General features: G+C 42.3%; 1 protein-coding gene across 1 annotated transcript in view; it reads right to left on the reverse strand.

The window, feature by feature from the left end:
- Window positions 1-24,616, reverse strand: part of LRPPRC (leucine rich pentatricopeptide repeat containing) — an 84,255-nt gene that overhangs the window by 13,509 nt on the left and 46,130 nt on the right. Inside the window, exons 24-30 of the mRNA XM_084792252.1 lie at window positions 20,552-20,676; window positions 20,002-20,108; window positions 11,865-11,933; window positions 10,953-11,043; window positions 7,938-8,080; window positions 7,688-7,796; window positions 4,447-4,573 (exon numbers count right to left, since the gene is read on the reverse strand). Coding sequence (XP_084648378.1) covers window positions 4,447-4,573; window positions 7,688-7,796; window positions 7,938-8,080; window positions 10,953-11,043; window positions 11,865-11,933; window positions 20,002-20,108; window positions 20,552-20,676 — 771 coding nt within the window. The remainder of the gene's footprint in view (window positions 1-4,446; window positions 4,574-7,687; window positions 7,797-7,937; window positions 8,081-10,952; window positions 11,044-11,864; window positions 11,934-20,001; window positions 20,109-20,551; window positions 20,677-24,616) is intronic.

The following is a 24,616-nucleotide window of genomic DNA, read 5'->3' on the forward strand; positions in this document are numbered from 1 at the left end:
GCAATAAGCTTTTTGAAAACATATAACATAGTTTTAAATCTCTTCAAGAAGCTCCTTGTATTTGTTTCAAATTGAAAGTGGAGATTACTATAAGGAAAAAAAGTCCCCTCCCTTTGAACAGTAGAGAAGGACCAATCCCAGGGAGAATGTCCTCTAATTTGGCACAGAGAGAAAAAGTACAAGAGATTCACAGAAACGAGTGCCCTGGAACTGTTCACACAACACAAAGAAATTTAATTGTGGTTCCTAATTTTTATTTTTCAGTTACCGAAATGGAAGTATCTGTGCTGTTCAATGGGGGTAGTCACTAGCCATGGGAAGTATGTAATTTAACTATATTTCATTTTATACAATTTAAACAGTCACAATCAGGCTGGTGGCTACTGGAGTGGGCTATATAGAATTTCAGACCTTTTTTTTTTAACTGTCAAAATAAAAAAGAATTATGGGAAAAAAGGGTTTACATCTTATAACTCATACTTAAGCTCTTTTTAAAAAGATTTATTTATATGAATGTCTGTTTGCATGAACACCTGAAAGTTAGTAGAGGGCATCAGGCCCCATTAGAGATGGTTGTGAGCCACCATGTGGGTGCTGGGAATTGAATTCAGGACCTCTTAACCACTGAGCCACCTCTCCAGCCTCCTACAACCTACCCTGGACTGCAAACACTGATGATCTTCCTTAACTAAGGAAGACAGTGTTTCAAGGAAAATCCCATTTTCAGAGCAACGAATGTACTCCGGCTTGTGCTTGCATAGCACACATGCAAGACACTTGTCCATTGATGCTTCTAAGTTCTGTCACTCTGAGTTACAGAACTGGACAGCCCAGAGAAGGCAGTCAGGAACAGACTTAGCACCATTTCTAGACAGGACCCAGGAAGTGGTGAGGACACGGAAAAAAGCGCTGTTCTCACAGGTGAAGCAGGGCTGTTGTGAAACGTTCTCAGATGCGCAAGAAAACCACTGTGTTCCCGAGACACTGACTCGCTTACCTTAGTGTCATGGCTGGGGGGTAAGAAGACCAGTTATAGATAGCTACAGGCCATGGCAGCCCATGTGGTGGCTACCACAATAAAAATCAAGTGGCCTATACACACCAACCATATTTCTGAAAAATGATTTTATACGTGTGTGTGTATGTGTGTGTGTGTGTGTGTGTGTGGAGTCAGTTCTTTCCTTCCCGCAAGGGGGGCTTAGGGTATCAAATTGAGGTTACGGCTAGTACCTTAGCTATCTTCTAGCCCAACAAGCCCTTGTTTTTCACTCTGATAGCTGATATAGAGCTGGAAGAGGAAGAGATAGGCAATAAATGAATCCAAAGATGTTACCATGACATACTTCCAATAACACAATTAACTGCATAATTCAAATATTCCCAGTCCGGGGACTATCCTAGAACTCAAAGAGATCTACCTGCTTCTGCTCCCAGAGTGCTGGGATTAAAGGTGTGCATCACTACCTCACTCTTTACAAGAAAGGCACCCAACAGGTTTCAAGTTACAATCCTACATAACAAAGAACAACATTTTATTGGTTCAAGGTTAAGGCCTGTCATAGGATTAGTGCTCTGATGAAATACCTTATCCAAAAAAAAAAAAAAAGTTTGGGGGACTATCTGGCTTACACTTCCACATTGCTGTCCATCACTAAAGAAGTCAGGACAGGAACTCAAGCAGGGCAGGAACGTGGCGGCAGGAGCTGACGCAGCAGCCGCGGAGGAGTGCTGCTTACTGGTTTGCTGCCCATGACCTGCTCAGCCTGCCTGCTTAGATAAAGAACCCAGAACCCCCAGCCCAGGGAAGGCACCACTCACAATGTGCTGGACCCTCCCATATTGATCACTAATTGAGAAAATACCTTACAGCTGGATCTCATGGAGGCATTTTCTCAATTGAGGCTCCTTCCTCTCTGCTGACTCTAGCTTGTGTCAAGTTCACACACAAGTGGCCAGCACAGGGCCACGCAAGCAGTCCCCTGTTGAAGGCTTTGGATCTTGGATTCTCTTGGGTCCACAAAGCTATGTGGGGAAGGCAGCTACAGAAAAGCCTTGTAGGCTATCACAGCTGAAATGCCAGGCCTCTGAAGTGCACAGGAAGTCTCATATAAATGTGGAGTCGAAAAAAACTCAACTCAGAAGCAGAGAAGAACGGAGTTTGTCAGGGACGAGGGGAGGGACAACATGGAGACAACAAACAATGAATCCCGGCAAGGCAGCTCTGGAGCCCTACACAGCAGCGCCTCAGCTAACAATCCCGCTGAGAGGGGAGCGCATCAGTGTACTGAAAACACAACAGTGACAATGCGACGGTGAAAGAGAAGGTGGGAGGAGACCCCAGATGGTGATGGATGTGTTTACGGCCTTGATGCCGGGGGTAGTTTCATCGGTATATACTTATCCCCAAAGTTAATGAGATGTATACATTAAATATGTATATCTTTTAATATGTCAATCATATTGTAGAAAGGCTTCATAAAAACCTAGAGAAGAAAGAATATAAGCCTCCATTTTACAAGTTGTGGTGAAAGGAGACTACAAGGGCTATGCGTCCACCATGCAGGTCAGCTCCCTTCAGAGCAAGACTGAGGGCACAACTCCGGAACGTCTTGAAGTAATGACACGTGAGCAAATGCATATACAAATGCACGCAATGGAAATCAATATTCCACAACATGGAGTGCTTCGGTATCTTCCAGTCTATTTGATTTTTAAAAAAATGTTCTTTCTGCCCTACTAAATAATGACAACTGCAGTTTGAAACTATGCCAGGTCAGCCGCCTTCTTGGAGAGGTACACACAGCCCTGGCAGGGTGCTATGGTATGGACACATGGCACACAGTACAGATCACTGTGAAGGGCACACCGTCAAACGCTCCAGGTACACGACTCATCCCTCATCTGGGATGCTTGGGAAGTGCGCAATGCTTGGTCACTCAGAATCAGAACCGTAGCAGTGGAACGTGGTCTGATGGATGCAGAGGTCATTATGCAAAAGCCCAATCAAGGAGTTTGCATGTGCACATGCGTGCGTGTGTGCGTGCGTGTGCGTGTGTGTGTGCGCGCGCGTGCGTGTGTGTGTGTGTGTGTTATATGGTATACATGAGTGCATATTTGCATTATGTGTACAGACAGGCATGGATGTGTGTACATGCACGTGTAAAACCAAAGTCAGCATCTGGTATCTTCCTCAGTTGCTTTCCACTTCATTTATTGAAGCAGTCTCTTGTCGAACTTGAAGCTCATCAATTACAGCTCGTCTGTCCAGCCAGCTTGGCCATCAAAGTGTGGGTTCTGGGATCTGAACCCTTGTCTTCAAGCTTGCACAGTGAAGATGTTCTCGCCAATTCAGCTCCAAGAGGAAGGTAATTATGCTTTACTTTTGGGAAGTCTTCAGAGGATTTCTGACTAACTTTCAGGATTAAGTGAATTTTTAAAATATATTTTATTAATTTATTCATATTACATCTCAATTGTTATCTCATCCCTTGTATCCTCCCATTCCTCTCTCCCTCCCATTTTCCCCTTATTCCCCTCCCTTTTGACTGTGACTAAGGGTGGACTTCTTCCCCCTGTATATGCTCATAGGATTAAATGATTTTTGACTTGTTTTTTTTTTCTTTTTTTTTTAATATTTATTACATACACAGTGCTCTGCCTGCAGGTACATCTGTAGGCCAGAGGAGGGCATCAGATCACATTAAAGAAGGTTGTGAGCCACCATATGGTTGCTAGGAATTGAACTCAGGACCTCTGGAAGAGCAGTCAGTGCTCTTCACCATGGAGCCATCTCTCCAGCCCCCTTGTTTTCTTTCTTAAAAGTTTAAGTTTCCTACTTGTATTCATCAACACGAATTTCTCTTCTGTTTTCTGCCTCCCTGTCTTTCCAAATCACTCATTTCAGAGTACCTTTGGCTATGGTAAGGTGGTGCTCCATGGTAACTTTCTGACATAGTAACGTAACCCACACCCAAGACCCATGCATACAGAAGGCAGGTACCATTTAAATCCACACCCAAGACCCATGCATACAGAAGGCAGGTACCATTTAAATCCATACTTGAGGCCCATGCATACAGAAGGCAGGTACCATTTAAATCATGTTGTAAGGCATTAACTGAGTTGTAAACAAAGTCTATAGGTACATCATTAAATTTACAATGGAGTAAGTGTACAAGTTACATTGAATACACCCGGGGTCCAAGTGTGACTGTTGGTATTAACACACACATGGACTAGGCATGGTGGCAAACATGCCTACTATCCCAGCACTCAAGAAGCAGAAGGAATGCTGCAAGTTTGAGGCCAGCCTGGAAAACACAGTGAGACAGTGCTTCAAACAATCATAAAAGTCAGTACCCTTTACTGTTGCTTCGGTGGACACTTGAGCCATCTTAGGCAGCATTTGTTTCAAGTGACAGGTTTCACAGATGGATTCATACTCACAAATCTTTGACTTGCATGGCCTGTGTGAAGCTGTCCTTCTTCAGCAGCAAGCCAATCAAAGTGCTGTAAGTCTCACTGTTAAATACAATGTTTTCCTTCTGAGCTTTCAGGAAGATATCATAAGCTTCTGTAAGAGAGAAAATAGATAAAAAAGGAGACACTGTTATTCTGAACTAGCAAACAAAACAAAACAAAAAACCAAAAATATCCAGCTACCCCCTGTGACCAACTCTTAAGAGAGGGCCAGCGACCGCACCAGCACTCTTCAAACATGAGGACAAGGCCGGGGCAGTGCTACTACACTGAAAGGAACGGTGTCAGGAAGAGCTTCTTTGGGTCAATAAATTATGTTCTTGCTAATAAAAATGAAAATCAGCTCTTCTGAATTCTAAAGATGATAGCAGTTTCAAAATAAATCGCAAAATATGTGTTAAAGTCCAAATAAAGCAGAGGTATAATTTAGATTGAGGGGCGCCAAAGACTCACTCTCAAGCTATCTTTAATCTATAAGTGGGTGGTTACAATGGCTAACATTTCAACACAATAGCATTAAAGTGAATATAGCCTATAATTCTAAAATTAGAAGATCAAATTATTTGGCTACGACAGGACTTATACAAAAACATACAATTTTCAAATATACAGATACCTAACAAGTAAACTAGGCAACATTTGTTTGACTGATTAACAGTTTTATTTCACTTGTTCACAATAACTGTCAGCGAATGAAAAGACGTTACCAAAAGAGAAGTATCTACACTTTTCAGTCACTTACTTTTCTGAAATACAATTGCTTGTCTATAAAGAGCCAAGTGGAAATGCCATCCACTCTTGTGTGGATAAACATGTCACAACAGAGACCGAGTAAAACTGACCTATCACAGACAGCACTCTATGATACAAACCTCAGCTGGAAAGGAAGGCCAGGTGTTTAAATAGGTGCACACATGATGTGAGTGACCACAAGAACACTCTAGGAGTACCTGAACAGGCAAAAATAGTTGCAACTATGTGTGCAAGTTAGAAAAGTTTGTATTATCCCCTCAATAAAACTCAAGTGGCAACGTCCAAATCTTATTTAAAACTGAAAATTAAATTGGGAGGAAAAAAAGATAAGGTATGGCAACATTTATGTTAGTTATATTTTAGTTAAGATTAGGTTTGTGTGAATGAAAGCAATGGCCTTAATCAGATTTTAAATTAGCTTTCCAGAGCACAATCCTTTCTAGGTATCACATTACTAACTGCCTTGTGGCCCGTTAATGCCTACATGAACCAGGCACTAGAAAAAGGTAGGAACACACACTCAGGAAGTACTTAGTGCCACTGTATTTTACTAAGTAAAATGGGAGGAAATGAAAGCTTCCTCTCATTTCCTTTCACATATATAACATACTTTAGTCAAGCCCCCCACTTTTCCTGTCTTCTCCCTCACATATTCTCACCATCCCCGACAAGCCCCCCCACCCCACCCCCACTCCTTTCGTGCCATCACCACCGTTGGGTGTGTGGACGTTGCCTGAGCACGGCGTGTGAGGACACACTGAGGACACGACCTGCCCAGATGCCCTGGGAGACATGGGCCCCAGAAGTTATCTCTTGACTGCCAGAATCAACCCATCACAAGCTTTCAAAAAGCTTAATAAAATTTACTAAAAACAAATCATTTTAAACCATGGAACACACGAATGAAGCCACCCAAGAATCTACTGCTCAGGACACAATGCACAGGTTCTCTTTTGAACGGGGCTATAAGTTAGGATGAGACATAGTTATTGTCCACTTAGGTCACACAGTTTGGTACTAAGACTGAGGGCTGACGCTGGCGGAGGCCTGCTGGCTTCCCTGGGTAGCTGTGTAGCCGTTCCTGGCAGTGTTGGATAGCTGTATCACATACATCTTCTATAGCCTTTTAGTTAAAGAAGCAGCCCATTGATAGCTTGCACTTTAGAAAATGGCTGAGACACACCTGAAGAAAGATTGTGCAGACAGCACTTGGTGCTTCCTGCGATGCAGTGCATGCTTGGTGCCGTGTTCTCAGCACTGACTGAGGTAAACTAAGTGACTGAGTTTGAAGTGAGTCATTAGCTCTCATGACAAGATGGATGAGTTCCATGAACAACTGCTTCACCAAGACACAGTGATTATAATTAGCAATTTGAATTATGTCTTTAATTTAGGTAATATTTAATATCTTTATTATCTTTGCATATGTCTTGTGGATTGTCATCCTTTATGTTCTTTTAAAAAATATACTATTAACGCTTATTAATAAACTGTCAATTTTTTGTGCTTAAAAAAAAAGAATGAGGACTGAATAATAGAACTTAGTAAAATAAAACTAAAAAAATATTCCTGGTTGTTTTCTGATACCAAGTGAGCTACATGCACTGTTATCTATCAAGCTTTACGTGATCACTTCTATGTATCAGACCCATTAAGCCGCAACTACCTAACAGACAGAACTGTAAGCACTGAATTTCCAAAGCATTTATATCTTGCTGTTTGGATAACGAGACATATAAAATCAGTATATAACTCTGAATTACCAGGCTAAACAATGGGCTGAATGACTGTATACTATTAATCACTTATTAGATGTTTTCATTTAATTAAATAAAAACAACTTTTAAAAAGGTAATCTATCAGCTGGGCATGATGGTGCACCTCTGAAGGTCTAGCTCTTGCCCTAAATTGAGGAGGGAGGGTCGAGTCTGAGGCAGCCTGGGCTACATACTGAGACCCTATATCAAACAGAGTTCCCCACCACCCACGAGTGTTATCCTAAGTTCAGCCTTCCCTACGCACAACTGTACCCAACAATTAGTCTCTCTCTTCATTTTTCCAGAGGGTTTCTCTGTGTAGCCCTAGCTGTCTTGAAACACACTCTGTAAACCAGGCTAGTCTGAACCTCACAGCGACCCACCCACCTCTGCCTCCCTAGTGCTGAGGTTAAAGGCGTGCGCCACCGCTACCGGCATCTAACAATTCTTAGCATCTGACCAGATTTACTTCCTTTGCTCTTGTTTTTAATCTTGAAATACTTCATACAGATCTCAAAATTTCAGGACATTGGCTTATAAATTAGAGAATCATTATCATAACTAATACATTTCTTAGTATCATCTATATTACTGTGCTAATTTAAAGTACAAAGTGAGAGTGCGCAAGCTCACCTGCGGTGCACCTTGGCACGCGCAGCTCAGCCCGCACTCTGCTTCCTGTTAGAAACAATGCCTACCTTTAGGTTTCCTCAATCTGCAGTTCTCCAAAAGCATCTTCTCAGTACCGGTTCCCACTGCTGAGGGTGATGAAGAGCTCCAGGAAGGTCTGTCATCTCCAAACAACAACTTTAAAAGAAAAGTACTCAGTTCAACAAAAGTGGTTAAATGCAGCAAGCTTCACACTGTAAGGCTGGGCTAAGCTCGGTCCTAGAAACATATGGCAAAAAAAAAAAAAAATCTGTTAGGCTTATGCCACAGACAAATCACCTCGGGCACATCGAAGGGGACTTCCTGGTTGCTGGTTTTCAGGATTTCTGCTAACAGCCGCAGTGTCCTTTCACGAGGGATAATGTTTTCTTCTTGCATTTTATTCCAGACGGCATCAGCCCTTTGCCAGTCACTGTTCATTTCTGTAGAATTTGATTAGTCAGATATCAATGACCATGCTAAGCAGAGCTGGTAAATGCTTAGGACAGCCTTACTTTCTGTCCAAGCAGGCATTATTCAGAGCTGCTGTCAGGGAGAGAAGACACTAGTGGCTGTGGCCCAAGGGTGAGGAGACTTCTCTGTGTATCTTTTTAATTATGAGCCACAGAAACGCTTTCTCTGCCAAACAAGCAAGCTAGACAAAAATAGAAACCAGTCACCCCCAGGCTTTATCCAAAATCAAGTTTTTAGGGTAACTAAAAAACTGCCCAATTGAAAATCAAACTCAGAAACAAGTAGCACATGCCTTCTTCAGTATTTCCAGATGATAAATTCACGTGCGCTGCCTTGTGAACACCTATGGTTCTAAAATGGTGGAGTGCTTTGATGCGTGGCTTTTCTTACAAAGTGTCAAAGTTCCAGATACTTAAACTTGGGTGAGGAGAGGTGACTGTCCCTCACCTGCTGCCGTGAAGGGTCTCTGCCTCACAGAGTGTTTTTCTTATGGCAACAGGTGACACTGCTGACTAAGTGTTAGGGGAGCAAGAAGTGTCCTGTAACTAATGACCTAGTAACATCTGTGTCACGATACCTCGTTCTCACAGATAACAAGAACATCTTGTTTTGGATGTCCTTGTTTTAATTTGCACGTGTGTGTATAAGGAGCATTTTAGGGAGACAAGTGTGAGCACATTCTTTTAAAATCCATGAATTCATTAAGAAAAAAATATCAATTTTGGAGTTTCAAGGACAACAAAATCTTACTAATTATGAAAAGAAAATATAAGTATTTGGGTTTCCGATGAATTTATTTCATATCAGGAGTTAAATTTTAAAAAGGCCACAGACTGTAGGCTATTCAATCTAGAATTCAAAACAATCAAACTAGAATACAGTCAAAACAGTACGTGAATGGGGACTAGCAAAACGGACAGCTGCAAAGGACATCTTTGAGGCAAGGGAGTCTGCACAAAGGAACACACAGTGACATGTTCACACTCAGCTAGGAAACTATTATGCGGTGTGACTCTTTAGTGCTTAGAGTGCATCCATTTTACTAGTGTAACAATGGAAGAGGGTAAGGCCACACAGCAGGAAATGTCAATGCCTGTATGTACTGGAAGGTTAAAAACAAAACAAAACAAAACAACAGGCCAAATAACTTGAAGTAGAATAAAATATTAGGGAGATAAAACTTAAAAAGCCACAATCAAGGTATTTGCAAAATACCAAATCAAAGGCAGCTCAGCTGCTAAATGAATGTTTGCTTTTTATATATGAAGGCTGAGAGGCCCGGCTTTAGTGTACAAACTTCTGATCCCAGTACTCCAGGGGCAGAGCCAATCCCGTCTATACATCGAGTTCCAGGGAAGCCAAGGTTACAAACGGAGAATTGTCTTGATATAACAACAAAATAAAGACAAAAACAATACATTCAGACTGAAGTATCTTTAAATAAGAAAATGTTTGATACTGTGACAATAAATGACATTAAGGAAGCTTCCACTGAAAACATGTTCAAAAAGACAAAATCATTAACTTATTCACTATTTGATGATGTAAAACTGCCACCATAAAAACACACAAAATGATCTCTAACTTTACTATAGCGTGAAGACTATCAAAAGCTCTTTTAAACTCATTTTAAACAAATTCTTTCTCCTTTAGTAACCGAGGACCTCTGCCATCTCCCAGAGTCAATCAGGAGTTGGATAAAATAGAACAACAACAACAACAAATCTCTAACTACAAAAGCAAAAGGGAAACATCATTGACCACTCTGTTATTTCCCGACACTTAAATATCACAAGTACACCCAAATGTACGAGCTGCTGTTGCTGTAAACAGACCAGAGCATTATTTGGCTATAAAAACGAAATCCTCATCACTCTTCAACCTTAACACAAATACCAGGAATTCAGTTCAATGGAAATTAAAGATGAGAACCGAGATGTAGGCTTGTGGAAAACTAAAATCTATTCACAGAAACAAGGGATTGGCAAAGGATATCCAACCAGTTTGTTTGTACTTATAGATGATTAAAATGGAGGAAATGATTGTAGTATACACCTGAGTATAAGAAACTGTAATATGCTCATATGAAATCAGTTCTCACGCAGATGTGCGTGCTTCTATACAAGATGCACACCTGTGAGTTCATAGTTAGCTACTACAGGAGTGACTGAGAAAGCTTCCTCAGGATTTACACACAACAGAAGTGAACAGAAAGACAGAGCTCCTCAAAACAGCCCACTAATAGCAGTTCTATGGCTTTGGGTTCTTCTGTTCTGAGCTGGCGTAAAAGAGTTAGAAAACCCTTGTGTAGAAGCAGTCAGTGAGTTGAGTGAGGGGAGGTCAGCTTTACAGACGGAAAGAAACGAAACCAAGCAAAAGTGGAATCTCTTTGAGAACTGACTGGACTCACATTCAAGGCACCACGTAACAATGCGCACCGCTCAGCTTTCCACATACCCAGGCAGCATCTGGCATGCTGCATTTTAATTGTTAGGATGATCTCATCTTCAAGAATGAATACTATCATATGCACGTCCCAATCCTAGTGCCCGCCCCACCTTTGCTCACACAGGCAGGATGTATCCATGCGCACAGGGGCCTATAGGAGATCTCCACATGGGGGGGACTGTCAGCTGCAGGGCTGGGCTCTAAGAACACAGGAAGTAAACGAGTGAGCAGAGGATGGTCCACCTTCTCATTACCGCAGCAAGGACGTCAGCGTTATAAGCACCACACAGCATCTGACACAATATACTATTCTGCAGGAAGGCCTTCATTTTGGCCCGTCGACAACTCCCTCCCTGCAGATTGGAGCACCAGCAGGCAGAGAGCGTCACTTACTGTAGAGTTTCAGTAAGCTGTAGTACATCTGGTCTCTATCACATTCAAACAGCTTCTGGGTCAGCTCCACTAACTTTTCAAGAGTTTCAACCTTAAAAAGATAACACAGATTTGCAGTGTGTAAAAGCATACTTTACAGTTAATACGAGCCGCAGAACAGCCCTCTCAATCTGTTCCCAGAAGATAGGTTAACTTTACCAGAAGACTCAGGGTCAAGCCCAGCAGCTGGGGTGTGCCTACTTACCCAACCCCCACCCCACCCCAGCGCACTGACCCAGCAGTTAAACCAACAGTAACAAGAACTGTCAAGATCAAAAGAACACAGCCCGGGTAACTAAGTTAAAAGAGGCTTCAAAGAACATCTTGATGAAATACAGACTCTGAGGCAGAGAGCAGTAGTGAGCACTCAGGTGGGACAAGCCTCCTGGCAGTGTCAACAGACAGATGTGGAGAGCTTGGCGAGAGAAGGCACATCCTCCTGCCACCACACAGTGCCAGCTTGCTCCCACCGTAGAGGAAGGCAGGTGAAAACCTCCAGGGCCCAGACTTCTAATGCACCCGAGGAGCACAACACACTAGTATTTGTTTGGAGAAGCACTGAGGGGACACTGTGTCCACAATAACCTCTTGTAAACTCCCCAATGCTCATGATACTAACAGATTCGGAAGTGTGAAGTGCTTCAGACATCAGAAAGCAAATACTGGGCTGGAGAGATGGCTCAGTGGTTAAGACCACTGACTGCTCTTCCACAGGATCTGGGTTCTATTCCCAGCACCCACATGGCAGCTCACAACTGTCTACAACTCCAGGATCCAAAACCCCCACGTAGACAGGCATGTAGGCAAAACATCATTTCACGTAAAATAAAAACAAATAAATTATGAAAAATGAAAAAGAAAACAAATACCAACCTGATTAGTGGCAATGCATTTATCACAAAACCACTGAAGTCTTGCAGGTCGAGCTCTAATGCCTGGGGTCTGTAAAACAGAACCACCGCACAACACGTAAGACTTAGCTGAACTCTCCCTTGAAAACAGTATGTTCCCTCTAATGAATTAGCGGCCACACCCATGTGCTAAGACAAACTTATCATGCGGCCCCACAGTTATTGCAGACCTTTAACGGGGCCGGATCTAAGATACAGCTGAACTCACAGTTACCACTTGTCCAGAGGACTTAGGTTATTCTAGGATGCTGCTTCCCAGCTCATGTTCTTTGTTTGTTTGTTTTGGTACTAGGGATTAAAGCCAGGGCCTTGCACGCCACTCCCAAAGTCTTAAATAATACAGTGATTGCATTTTATTCAGTTCAACCCAGGAATATGTAATGATAAACTCATGCCCCATCCTCTACCAACCTACTTCACATCCTAGCAGAGACAGCAGATAAAACGTAACAATGTGCTATGTAGTTACAAAGAAATCTTAATCTGAATAAAACCCAGCAGCTTTGGAAGAAACATACGTGGATTAAAAGTACTCTACCCACCACTGGATGTGCTGCCTCGTGAATAAAATTAGCTATATATTTAACCTGAGTGTAGTCTTGGCTCACTCCAATAACTGAGGTGTTATGTTAGTTATATGCTCAACTAGAAATTTTGAAGGTTTAGTCAGTAACTCTGGCTCTGAGCACATATTTCACAATGTTGGATACTGGAATAAAAGACAAACCATTTCAACATAATTCCAAGGATTTGTACCTGTAATGATAGCATTTGCATCATCCGTAAGAGGGTTTCACCACGGAACACTACATTTCAATCACAGCGTCCAGATAAGACAACTACATACTCATCTGCCCTGGCTGCACGCCAACCTAGGAGACACCGCGCCTACGCTTGCCACTGTTGATGAAGCCAGGTGTCCCGAGAACGGGGTTTATGTATAAAGCCCAGGGCTGTTGGTATTTTCAGAGATGGGGTATTGCTCTGTTGCCCTGGTTGACCTCAGCCTCCCAGACTCACCCGATCCTCCTCCCCCAGCCTCTCCAGTAGCTGGACCACAGGAGCACACCGCCACACCCTGCACCCCAGTAATTCAAGTTAAAAACCAACACACTGCACGACGTTACTGAAGAGCCTGTGTATTGAGTACCATCTTGCAGCTTGCGTTGCAGGAATGAAAACTGGTAGAGTTTAAGCTGTGCGCTCTCATTATAAGCAGGCAAGTATTCTGGGGCAGGAAACCAAATGCTGAGTAAGCTGCCCACGCAGCCACACCTTCAAATATTAACCTCCACATCTTCAGTACAGGCATGGACTGTATTCAAGGACTCCCTCATATCTACAGTGCCACATACATCGTAACAAATATGAAATTAACATCAATGTACGTAGAAAGCCCTTGAAAAAGAACAAATAATCCTCTTTAGAACATGGCAAGATGCAAGAGCTACATTCACTTACAACTTCCAATGTTATTACTGATCCAAATCCACAAGCTCTGCACAGCGCAGCTCCACGCTAACTCTTCCTGTTGGGGCTGATTAATTCCTGTCGCTGGCCAGGAGAGCCGACTTATATGCTAGCTCTCCCCTATGTTTCATTTTGAAATTGAGAACTGTTTTCATATATAAATCTCAATCATCAAAAGAACATCTAGGTCAGATTAACTAAATCTCCTAGGCTGCTGGAACGGCCGATGCTCCTGGCTTACCTCTGAACATCTTACTGAATTTTAAACACTGCAGTTGAAAGCAGCAATAAAAAATGTAATAGAAACATGGGAAGAACCGAATCCTAATTTGGATGTTAAATATAACTTCAAAGGCCAGCTAATGTACATTAAAATCACAAGGTAACCTCTAGTTCCTTCTGATTTTTCTTACATATAATTTATTTAATGGGCAGCAAGGTTAATAGCTATGCTAACAGAAAGACTACCATGTTTGTTTCTACCCAAGCTACTACTGCACTGCACAGCTTTCTGCAGTTCTAATGCAACACTGGGCTCAACTGCATAGGTGGCGAGTTAAACAAAATGCTTTCATTAATCAGTAACTTCGTTACATCACTCTACAGGCACAACAGACATCTATGATGTTAACAAGATAAATATAAAATAATTTAAGTGGAAAAACATAATTGTTTTTCTGTGTTTCAACCTTCATATGAGCTTAAAATGGATTGAAACAGTGCATTTTTACTTGTTTTTGTTTTTATTGCCAATATTAATGGAATGGCGGGAAAAAGAACCCCTGACATCAATAAAGCATGCTCCAGGGTCAATCCCTGAGCTAGCGCAATAGAAAGCAAAGCTATGTGCACAGGGCTCTGCGCGAGTCAGCTCCTCTCTCCCTGCAGCTAGGCTAGACATGGGAGGACAATGGTGCCGTGCCACTCGGCGGCCTTTGTAAATCTTCAGCTGTGCACTTAAAGATCAGGTCTAGGAAAGAGCAAGTCACACGAACATCTGCTATCAGCAGTCACAGGCCTCTCCACCAGGGCTGTGGAGACACGTCAGAACTAACACTGTCATGAGATTCTGTAAGTCTGAGAGAACATTATTAGCTTTTCAGCACGGTGTATACGGACTTGAACTCTGGCCCTATTAAAGAAGGCAAGTGGGGATAACACTTTGGTTTTCATCAAGTAAAGAACAAAGAGTAACAAAAACTGCACTTGAATCCAAACTTCTAGTGTTAGCCCTGAAGCCATCAGAATGAGAGTCCCCCTGCAGAGGACTGCAAACCGACCTCACATTCGGTACCAATGGAAGGGAACAAGAGATGAGGAGAGGGGGAAACAAAGTTAGAGAAAGTTGTTTTGATAATTCAGAAGTTGGGGCAGGGTACCCAGAGAGCAGGAAGACGGATAGGGAAAAGCTGAGGGAGCCACAGAGCGTGGGACCCGTCCTGACTCCCTAACTCTACAGCCTGTATTCAGAACCTTTGTGTCTTTGCCCTCGCTGTTCCCCAGAGCTCCTGTGTGAGGCTCAAAGTCCCAGCTGTAGTTAGACGGCCTAGCTGGTGGTGTGGGCCTGACTCCTGGGGAAAGAGGTCAGAGGTAAGAGAGCGCTCATCTCTGAAGACAGCACTGCATCACTTGCCCTGTGGCCTAGCTGCTACTGAGTCACCCAGAAGGCTAAGCATGACGCTAAATGGCAGGTTTCCTCACCAAGCCCCTCAGAGCATGTAAAACTGCACACCATCACTGAGCCTTTCCCGCTGGCATATGCCATCTCTCTCTGGATTTAATTTTCAGTCTTGAAATAAAGCGGATGAGACAAAACACATCTTATTTTATGCTCTGTAATTAAGCCTGTGCCGGAAGGTAAGTATTTAAACTGCAACTGAAGGAATGAAGGAACAAATACCATCTTCTTTGACCATAATTTCTTTCTTTCTTTCTTTCTTTTTTTTTTTTGGTTTTTCGAGACAGGGTTTCTCTGTGTAACCTTGGCTGTCCTGGACTCGCTTTGTAGACCAGGCTGTCCTCGAACTCACACTGATCCGCTTGCCTCTGCCTCCCGAGTGCTGGGATTAAAGGCCTGCGCCACCACGCCCAGCCAACCATCATTTCTGAAAAGGAATGCTAGGCTAGAACTTGGAAGACCTGGTGTCTACTCAAATCTCGAGCACGGTGAGCCAGAAGTGGGGGTGGGTCTTCACCTACACCAACATTTCTGTCTCATTACCTCACTGGCAAGATACCACCTGAAGAAAACGGTCTGAAACCGAAGGCGCCGGGACATGGAGAGGTGGACAATGACAGCGCAAGCTGAGGAGCGAAAGTTTTTCTTGAGGGAGACAAAATGTGATCATTAAAATATTTAAAGAAGCCTGTAATGAATTTCATGAGGGAAATGAAGGAGTAGTTGATTACAGTGAAATATTAAGTACGATACATAAATCCATTAATTCCACTCATAACCGAAATAAGCAAATGAAGTAAGAGGACAGCAAGGCCACAGAGATGACTAGATGAGAAATAAAAATTGAGTCTTTCTACCTGACATATTTTAAAATAAGACCTATTACTTTTTGTTGTTGTTTTGTTTTCAAGACAGGGTTTCTCTGGATAGGCCTGGCTGTCCTCACTTTGTAGACCAGGTTGCCCTCAAACTTACAGAGATGCATCTGCTTCTGCCTCCTGAGTGCTGGGATTGCAGGCGTGCGCCACATGTCCAGCCCAAGATTTGTAATTTATACTTGGTTCTATATGTGGGCAGGGTGGGAGTATTAGAATAAGGCACAGAAAGTACGTCACCAACTTTGCCTTCCTGACAGAACCAAGTAGGCTGTAATATGCTCTTAGTTGTTTAGTTCATTCCAGAATGTGCCATAAGGATGGAGGAGGTGGAGTCTACAGAGGATGCGCTGGTAGAAGGGGCAAGTGCTCATCCAGCACAGGGAAGGACGGCACAGAGAGCACACTGACACTGAGTAAGTGTTGAACAATGCATGGACATCCTAGTTATCACAATGCTCATGTCACCTTGTAATGTTCTAAGAGGCCCAACAGAGGAGCGCGCACTCTCCTTCCATTGCACCTCTGCACTGCCGGCAGCTTCCTTGGCCTGGAATAATTTTATGTCATCAGTTCATCTTTTAGTCCTTCGCCCAGAGACAAATTCCTTAGAAATACCTAATCTAAAATAGTCCTCTTCTACAGAAATCTCCTTGGTAACCAATACGTTTGTTTGTTTGTTTGTTTGTTTGTTTTGGTTTTTCAAGACAGGGTCTCTCTGTGTAGCCTTCACTGTCCTGGACTCACTTTGTAGACCAGGCTGGCCTCGAACTCACAGCGATCCGCCTGCCTCTGCCTCCCGAGTGCTGGGAGTAAAAGTGTGCGCCACCACGCCCGGCTGCCAATACATTTTTTAAAAGGTCTATCTCAACAATGAGACTTTAAGACAATCAAATTTGTTAAGTAAGGAAGCTGCTTAGCAGGAGGTTTCAGATGACAACCACGGCATATCAACCACTCATGGGACGAGATGCCGTATTACATGTGAGTCAGCCTCCTTAGTTCAGCTGACTACTGCTAATTGACACCATTCCCCGAGGGCTACCATGGAAACGTCCCATGCCCACGTCCCTGAGCTCCTATTCACCTCACCGTCTCATGCCCCAACTCACCCAGATCCCCAGCATCTGTTTCTCTTTTGAGTTAGCCCCATCTCCTTACTCTGGCCTTGAGGGTTTCCAACGTCTGGAAGCCATCTATCCTGCCAAAGTGTTCCCCGCCCTCTGTCTGCTTCCTAATACTATTAAGTTTGTCAGTGCCTAAATGTCGCCATTTGTTCCACACCTATCTCCCCCTAAGAGCCCCCCAAATTCCTTATGGGGTGGGGATGACTCTTCCTAAATGCTCAGACCCCCAATATATTCCTCAAGTCAGTCAACACCTGCCTGCTATAGGCAGAAATTAACTTTCACACCAATGTCTGTTCAAGGAGTCTCACTTTAGTTCCTCAAAGACTCATACTTTAAATAGTATAGAAATAAAATACAAGTTTATGTTAAAAATACTATATATCACATAATATATGTATACACACCAGCTGATTTTAAAAAGATGTATTTATTATTATGTATACAGTGCATGCACACCTGCATGCCAGAGGAAGGCATCAGATCACATTTATAGATGGTTGTGAGCTACCATGTGGTTGCTGGAAATTGAACTCAGATCCTCTGGAAGAACAGACAGTGCTCTTAACTGCTGAACCATCTCTCCAGCCTCATATCAGCTTATTTTAAAGCAAATTATGCTATTTATAAATTCAATACTGCTTATATCTTTTTTCACTTGAAAACTTTAGGTATTTAACTTTAATATAACAAAGTGTTACAAATCCTCACTAAAACTTAACCTTCATTAGTCACAAAACAAGAACAAAAATAAAACAAGCTTGTCTTTCAGTCTTGTCGATGAGACAGGCCTTTAACATAGTGTCACCTATCACACTCCCCGCTGTCCCCTCTGCCCTGGCCAGTGCTGTGGTTCTAGTCATTTGTCACATGTCTGTGTGGAGTGCATGTGTGTTTTATGCAAATGTCTATGCCTGTGCTTGTATGTGTGGAGGCCAGAGGTTGCCTCCAGATGTCTCCTCATTCTCTGAGACTGTGTCTCTCTCTGAACCTGGAGAATACTGATTAGCTAGACTGGTTGGCCAGCAACTCCCAGGAATTCTCCTGCCTCAGCCTTCTAATGCTGGGATTGCAGGAAAATCTTACTATACCAGTGTTTTTAATGGGTGCTGGGGATGCAAAGAAAGCACTTTATCTATTCAGCCATCTGCTCAATTCCTACACAGAACTCACTATGCACTCAACAATTTTATACACACCCACTGTTTTTTAACTTTACAGTCTTTCCTAACTGATCCACACAGGCAAAGTTCTAAAGTATTAAAAGCCAGTCTTCTCTTGCCTAGTTAACATGATATTCGTGTGCCTCTTATTAAGCTTCAGACTGAAATCATGTAGAATAAAGGAGACAAAAATAAATAAATAAATAAATAATCCCTACCTTTGAGAGGCATAGAATTAATATTATTGATCACTTACTATAATCCAGGGACTGTGCAAGCTGCTTTACACACATTATGTGATTGAGTCTTAAAGACAGATATTACATTCCGTCTTGCAGATAAAGCAGCTTAGGAAAGTTTAATAGATGCCAAAGGAAACTCACTCTCATGCTTCTGCCGCTTTTTTGTTGGGTTCTGCTCCCACTGCGGGCTGAGGGCACAGACTTTTAGCCATCAGCGGCCCACGGACACCGAGGCACATGCAGACACTGTGCCACACAAACAGAGTGGTAGACCAGGAGGCAGAGAGGACACCCACCTTCAGATCTACTGAAACCGTTTTGTAGATACTACAAATTAACCATTTGAGTTTAGAAGCACAGTCTACGACACTGACAGGTATGCAGACAGACAAGACAGAGAAAAACCAAACAAAGTCCTGAATTAATTTCACAGTCTCCTGTACTACATTTTTCTCTTCTTTAAAACCATTTCAAGATGCAAGTCAGTCATTAAGGCCCAGGCCTTTAATCCCAGCAAATGGGAGGCAGAGGCAGGGGGATCTCTGAGTTCCAGGAACCAGAGCTATTATATAGTGAGACCCTGTCTTGAAAAAACAAACAAACAAACAAATAAATAAATCTGAAGACACAATGAAGACTTTTTGGGTCCCCCACCTCTATCTTCAGCCCTATGAACAGGGGCAATTTAAAAACCTGGTACCCTGTACACTTTTAGAAAAAGAAAGGGTAGCAGCAAGCCATGACTTGGAGCAATGTGGTTCCTGAGGGGTTAATAAAGCAATGTGGTTTCGATGGCGTGTCATCATTCTCCTTACAGCAGCCACGTCTACTTTCTATGGAGTGTTTTCTGACGAGACAGAGGACTGTTTGATAATGAAATTAATCACCATGTGGACAGGCTTTACATTAGCTTTTCTTTATTAATTCCAGTAAGAAAAAAATTCAGAGAAGCCTAGATAAAGTATACTAATCCTAAAGAGGCCAGGTTTGTCACCTGTTTCCTATAAGCTGCTTACCATAGTGGGGACAAAAAAAATAAAAACAAAAAATAAAAAATAAAAAGGAAAGGAAGAAAGAAAATTTAAATTAAATGCCAAACCACTGCAGACAGCACTTGTTGGGCTGATTAACTTGTAGACAAGCATTACAAATAAGTCTGAGCCTGGTCTGCAGCAAATTGAATTTTACTGCTTTTAAGAACAAAGAATTCTTTAGCAAAGAGGATTAGCAACTTTACACCCAGGAATACCAGGGTAATTTAATTGTTTCACAATTCAAGATTTAATATGCAAATATCATTTTGATATATAACAGTGAATTTAGCAAAGTGAGGAAACAAATTCAATATACAGCCAGACTGTCTTTTCTGAACTGTAATTATATACAACAAAGCTGGCCGAGCCACCCTCCTCCCATTATTGGTGGGACTGAATTCTATTAACATGAATCAGAACGAGGATACGTAAAGGTTAACATTTTTAACATGTATTGTAATTAAGAGTCTAAATAGCTGTACATTAAGATAGCAAAGTTAAAATTCCTACCTCAATGATCTTCTTGGCCTCTTTGTAATTTCCAGTCTGCAGGAAGGCAAAGAAGAGGTCGTACAGCATTGTCATTTCGCCTTGCTCTTGGCTTACGAAGTCCATTGCTGGACAGCAGAGAAGGAGAAACACACAGATCGTAAGAAAAACATAGGGAGATAGTATCCTGAAATTCTAGGTAGATAAAAAAAGAACAAATATGGAGACTAGTAAGCCTGTAGCTTTATCTATTTACAGTCACAGTCCTTGCCTGGCAGCACACACGGATGGCATTACATACTAAAGGCTAGCTTTAAAGAGAATGGTGAGGGGAAGACTAAACAGTGTATAGTCATAAGAGCAGGTCGCCAACAAGTGCACATCAATAGCAGAGAAGCAATATACCCCAGGGAACAGACATGACCACCAGAGGGTTCCAGACGCACAACTGCTTCCTTTGGGAAGTTCGACAGCTTCTCTGGAGGTGTTTGTCTGCTCTCAAATTTTCCTTTCCCGTCTCCACACTCAGATTAGAGATATAAGAAGAAAATGTTATTTGACAGGTACTAACCTTTTTGGATTAAATCCGTCTCGCCTTTCTCTATTAGCTTACATAAGACATCATGCATCCTGGGTAATATTTTATATTTTTCATGGCAGGCAATGCTGGCTTCAAGAGCAGCATGTAAATCACCCCTTGGAAAAATAAATTGACAATGATGAAAAAATTATCAGATTCACTTTAGGCTCCAGAAACAATGTAGACAGATATAATGAGTAAATAAACTGTCAACAACTAAACTTTAAGACAACAAACAAACAAACCAACCAAAAAACCAAAACCAAAAAGCTCAAATGGAAAGAATGGAAAGCACAGAACCACACCTGTTCAGGTGATAGTCACCACTTTCCCTATTTATTACTTTGCTTCCTAAATAGTTTTTCTTTGGGGAACAGCAGTGGGGGGGGGGCAGGAAGGGGAGGATGACAAGATGAAGGCATTCTCAAACTACTACGCACTGCTAACCTTTTTTTTTTTTTTTTTGGCCAGGCTAGGGGGGTGGTTTCGAGACAGGGTTTCTCTGTGCAGCCTTGGCTATCCTGGACTCACTTTGTAGACCAGGCTGGCCTCAGACTCACAGCGATCCACCTGCCTCTGCCTCCCGAGTGCTGGATTAAAGGTGTGCGCCACCACGCTCAGCTCTGTCTTTAGAAGGTAAACTTCAAAAATCTGCTTCGTTTTAAGTCATGGCACTTTTTTCAGATGTGGCACTTAAAGGATATTTTCACAAAGAGCATTGCAAGATATTTTCGTGGGTCTTCAAAATGCCTTTTTCCTTTGAAAGGACAAGTGGTAGTGTGAAGGGCCCTGCAAGAGCCATGGAGGGGTCAGACATAACTCTCATGGTCAGTGCCTTTCTTTTCTTTCTCTCGCTCTCTCTTTTTCTTTTCTTTTCTTTTCTTTTTAAGAGCCAATGAGGCCCCTAGAACCATGGCTTTGCCTGAAGAATAGGGTAAGCAGATGGTGGCCCGGAGGCAGGTTCCTGGACTTCCCACTCTCAGCCAAAGTACTTCACTGTATACTATGTTGTGAAATTACCACTGCTTCCGGGGAAATTATTTGTTATAGGAGAAGAGACTACACATTAAAAAAAGGAAGTGAAAGAGATGGACAGGTGGTGGTGGCCTTTAATCCCAGCACCTGGGGTGCAGAGGCAGCCGATCTCTGTGGGTTTGAAGACAGTCAGGACTGTTACACAGAGAAACCCTGTCTCAAAACAAAACAACAACAACAACAACAAAACAAACAGAGAGGGAGGGAGGGAAAGGAGGGAGGGAGGGAGGGAGGAAGGGAGAAAGAGAGAGCACTCATACGGCAGCTCACAGCTGTCTATGACTGCAGTTCCAGGAGATCTAGTGACCGCATACAGACATATATGCAGACAAAACACTAATGTATATAAACTAAAATAAATACATCTTTAAAAAACGCTACTTTTTTTAAAAAGAGGATGAAGTATTATTTTTAAAGTACAGTTCAAGATACAGACAAAAAGCCAGGCATAGTGGTGCACCCCTTTAATCCCAGCACTCAGGGAGGCAGAGGCAGTTGGAGCACTGTGAGTTTGAGGCCAGCCTGGTCTACAAAGCAAGTCCAGAACAGCCAAGGTTGTTCAGAGTCCTGAGTCCAGGACAGAAAATCTGTCTCAAAAATAAAAAGTGAAAATTATGCAGATAAAAAGTACACTTGATCCCAGCAGTCAGGAGGCAGAGGCAGGCAGATTGCTGTGCGTTTGAGGCCAGCCTGGTCTACAAAGTGAGTCCAGGACAGTCAGGGCTACACTGAGAAACCCTGTCTCAAAAAACCAAAAAGTCCATTTGGTGACAATCAGAAATTCTCCCTCTGGAGATACATTCTCTTCCACAAGCCAGCAGTTCTCACAGAAGAAAGCCTTTTATAGTTTACATTTTGCCCACTGAACAAGGGTTGTATTGCCCTGTATCAGATTACTATTTTTTTTCTAGATTAATATTGTAAGCTGTGCTAAGAGAGTAAACGACACAGAAGTGCTCCCTGTGACGATGCAGGGAGGTGTGAAATGAACCCGCCGTGAAGGGAAGTCTGCCGTACCCTGCACCAAGTCCTGTTTACAGTGCATCTTCTGGCACCCCACTGAGTCATTTGAATTTTTGTCATTTGGGGTGAAGACTAAATTGCAGGTTAATTTCAAAACCGAATGTAGATGTTGCAGGCTAGATTACTGTCATATGAAGGAAATGCTATAGTAGCTACCACATATGCTACAGAGCTCCATGTAATCAGTATTTTCCTTTGCTTCAGACAGAGGCGCAGTTATTGCCTTTCTACCGTTCTTCATGGAAAACTAGGAACACATCTGTAAGAGGTAAACTAACACATACCACTTTTCTAAATGGAAGATTTGCTTTTTCAGATGGACTCCTAAACTAGGACAGCACTGTCTCAACTCTATTTCCCCTACATTAGGTCAAAACTATCAATAAATGAATGAATAATTGTTCTGTCAATCAAAAAGACATGCTAATAGTCCTTGGTCTCCAAATATATGCTTCTGAGGATTATACATGCTTAGAACAACACAAGAGAAATGTGGAAATAATTCATACATTTGCCAGTAATTTTAGACACCAATGTTATCACTCCTTAGGCTCCTGACGGAGTAAATCCAGCCTACAAAACACTCCCTATAAATTGGACTTCAGACAGAGATAAAGTAAATGACTAGCTGGTTCCTTGCCATCTCTTCTACATGCACTTTGTGGGTGGTTGTGTCGCATAAAAGTTTACATTCCTCATGTCTTCCCTGTCATCCTGATGTTTTCTGGCAGAGCTTGAAAACAGGCGATGAAAATTAAAATGTGTACATCCACAGGACTGCAGACTCTGACCCTGCACTGAGAGTTCTGTACCAAGCGGGGTGGAAGGCAGGTCCTTCGGCTTCCCAGCTGCGTCTCATCTTTGCTGAGCAGGCTCACTTGTCATGTACATGTGTCACTTCAGCACCACTGGTGTTAGACAGAATGAAAGCTTTAAGAACAGCAAAAGAAAAAACTTCCTAGACAAATGTAGAATGGCGCAAGGCCAGGCAGCACACTGCGGCTCTTGACCAGCAGCACCTACTGTAGGCCTGCTGCAGCCGGCACACCAGGCGTGACTGGAAACGCACTTACAAATAACAAGCCTTTGAATGAAATCTTTTAATATGTTAAATCTATATTTAAAACTTTCAGTTTGTTACTTCAAGTCTGCTATGTCCCTTACACAATTATAAAGTTTATTCCACAAAAAACAAGTTCCAGCCATTGTTCTTTTTTCACAAACCAGATAACACACACACACACACACACACATACACACATGCGCGCACTATCTTTAATGACCAGAACCTTTTAAAATATATATATTGGAAGGACCACACAAAATAATTCTCATAGCTAAAACAGTATTTTAACAAACGTAAAACAAAACAACTTAAAAGTGTTACCAAATCATGTGAAATAAAGATAAAACTAGAAGAAAAAAATGATTCTTTAATTCTAATTTTTTTTAAAGGTTTTTCGAGACAGGGTTTCTCTGTGTAGCCTTGGCTGTCCTGGACTCACTTAGTAGACCAGGCTGTCCTTGAACTCAAAGTGATCCTTCTGCCTCTGTCTCCTGAGTACTGGGAATAAAGGTGTGCACCACCACGCCCATTAAGGACACATATACATTCCTAATAGGATACACATCTAAGAAGTAATTTAAAAACTTTAAAAAAAAAGAGTTGCATTTATTAACCAGAGTGTCCCACTCAATATTTATTTGAGTCTGTGTTTCATTTTAAGGAAATATGACTATGCATATAAACTATACATTTGTGTCAGTGTACAGAATTAAGAAGCGCTGTGATGCATGCCCACATGGCAAATCAATGTTGCCTATTACTTTAGTCTTTAATAGGAAATGGAAATGTGCTATAACATGAGCGATAAGCACACACACTCAATCAGGTGCACGCTTGCCGAACACCTATTCCCAGGAAGCACCTGACCCTGACAACTGTCTCCCTAAAGTACCAGGAGCCAAGTCTGGCTCCCTGAAAGACCTTCATGATGC

This window comes from Acomys minous, assembly GCF_964271855.1.
Source record: "Acomys minous genome assembly, chromosome: 8".
In the NCBI taxonomy this organism is placed as follows: domain Eukaryota; kingdom Metazoa; phylum Chordata; class Mammalia; order Rodentia; family Muridae; genus Acomys; species Acomys minous.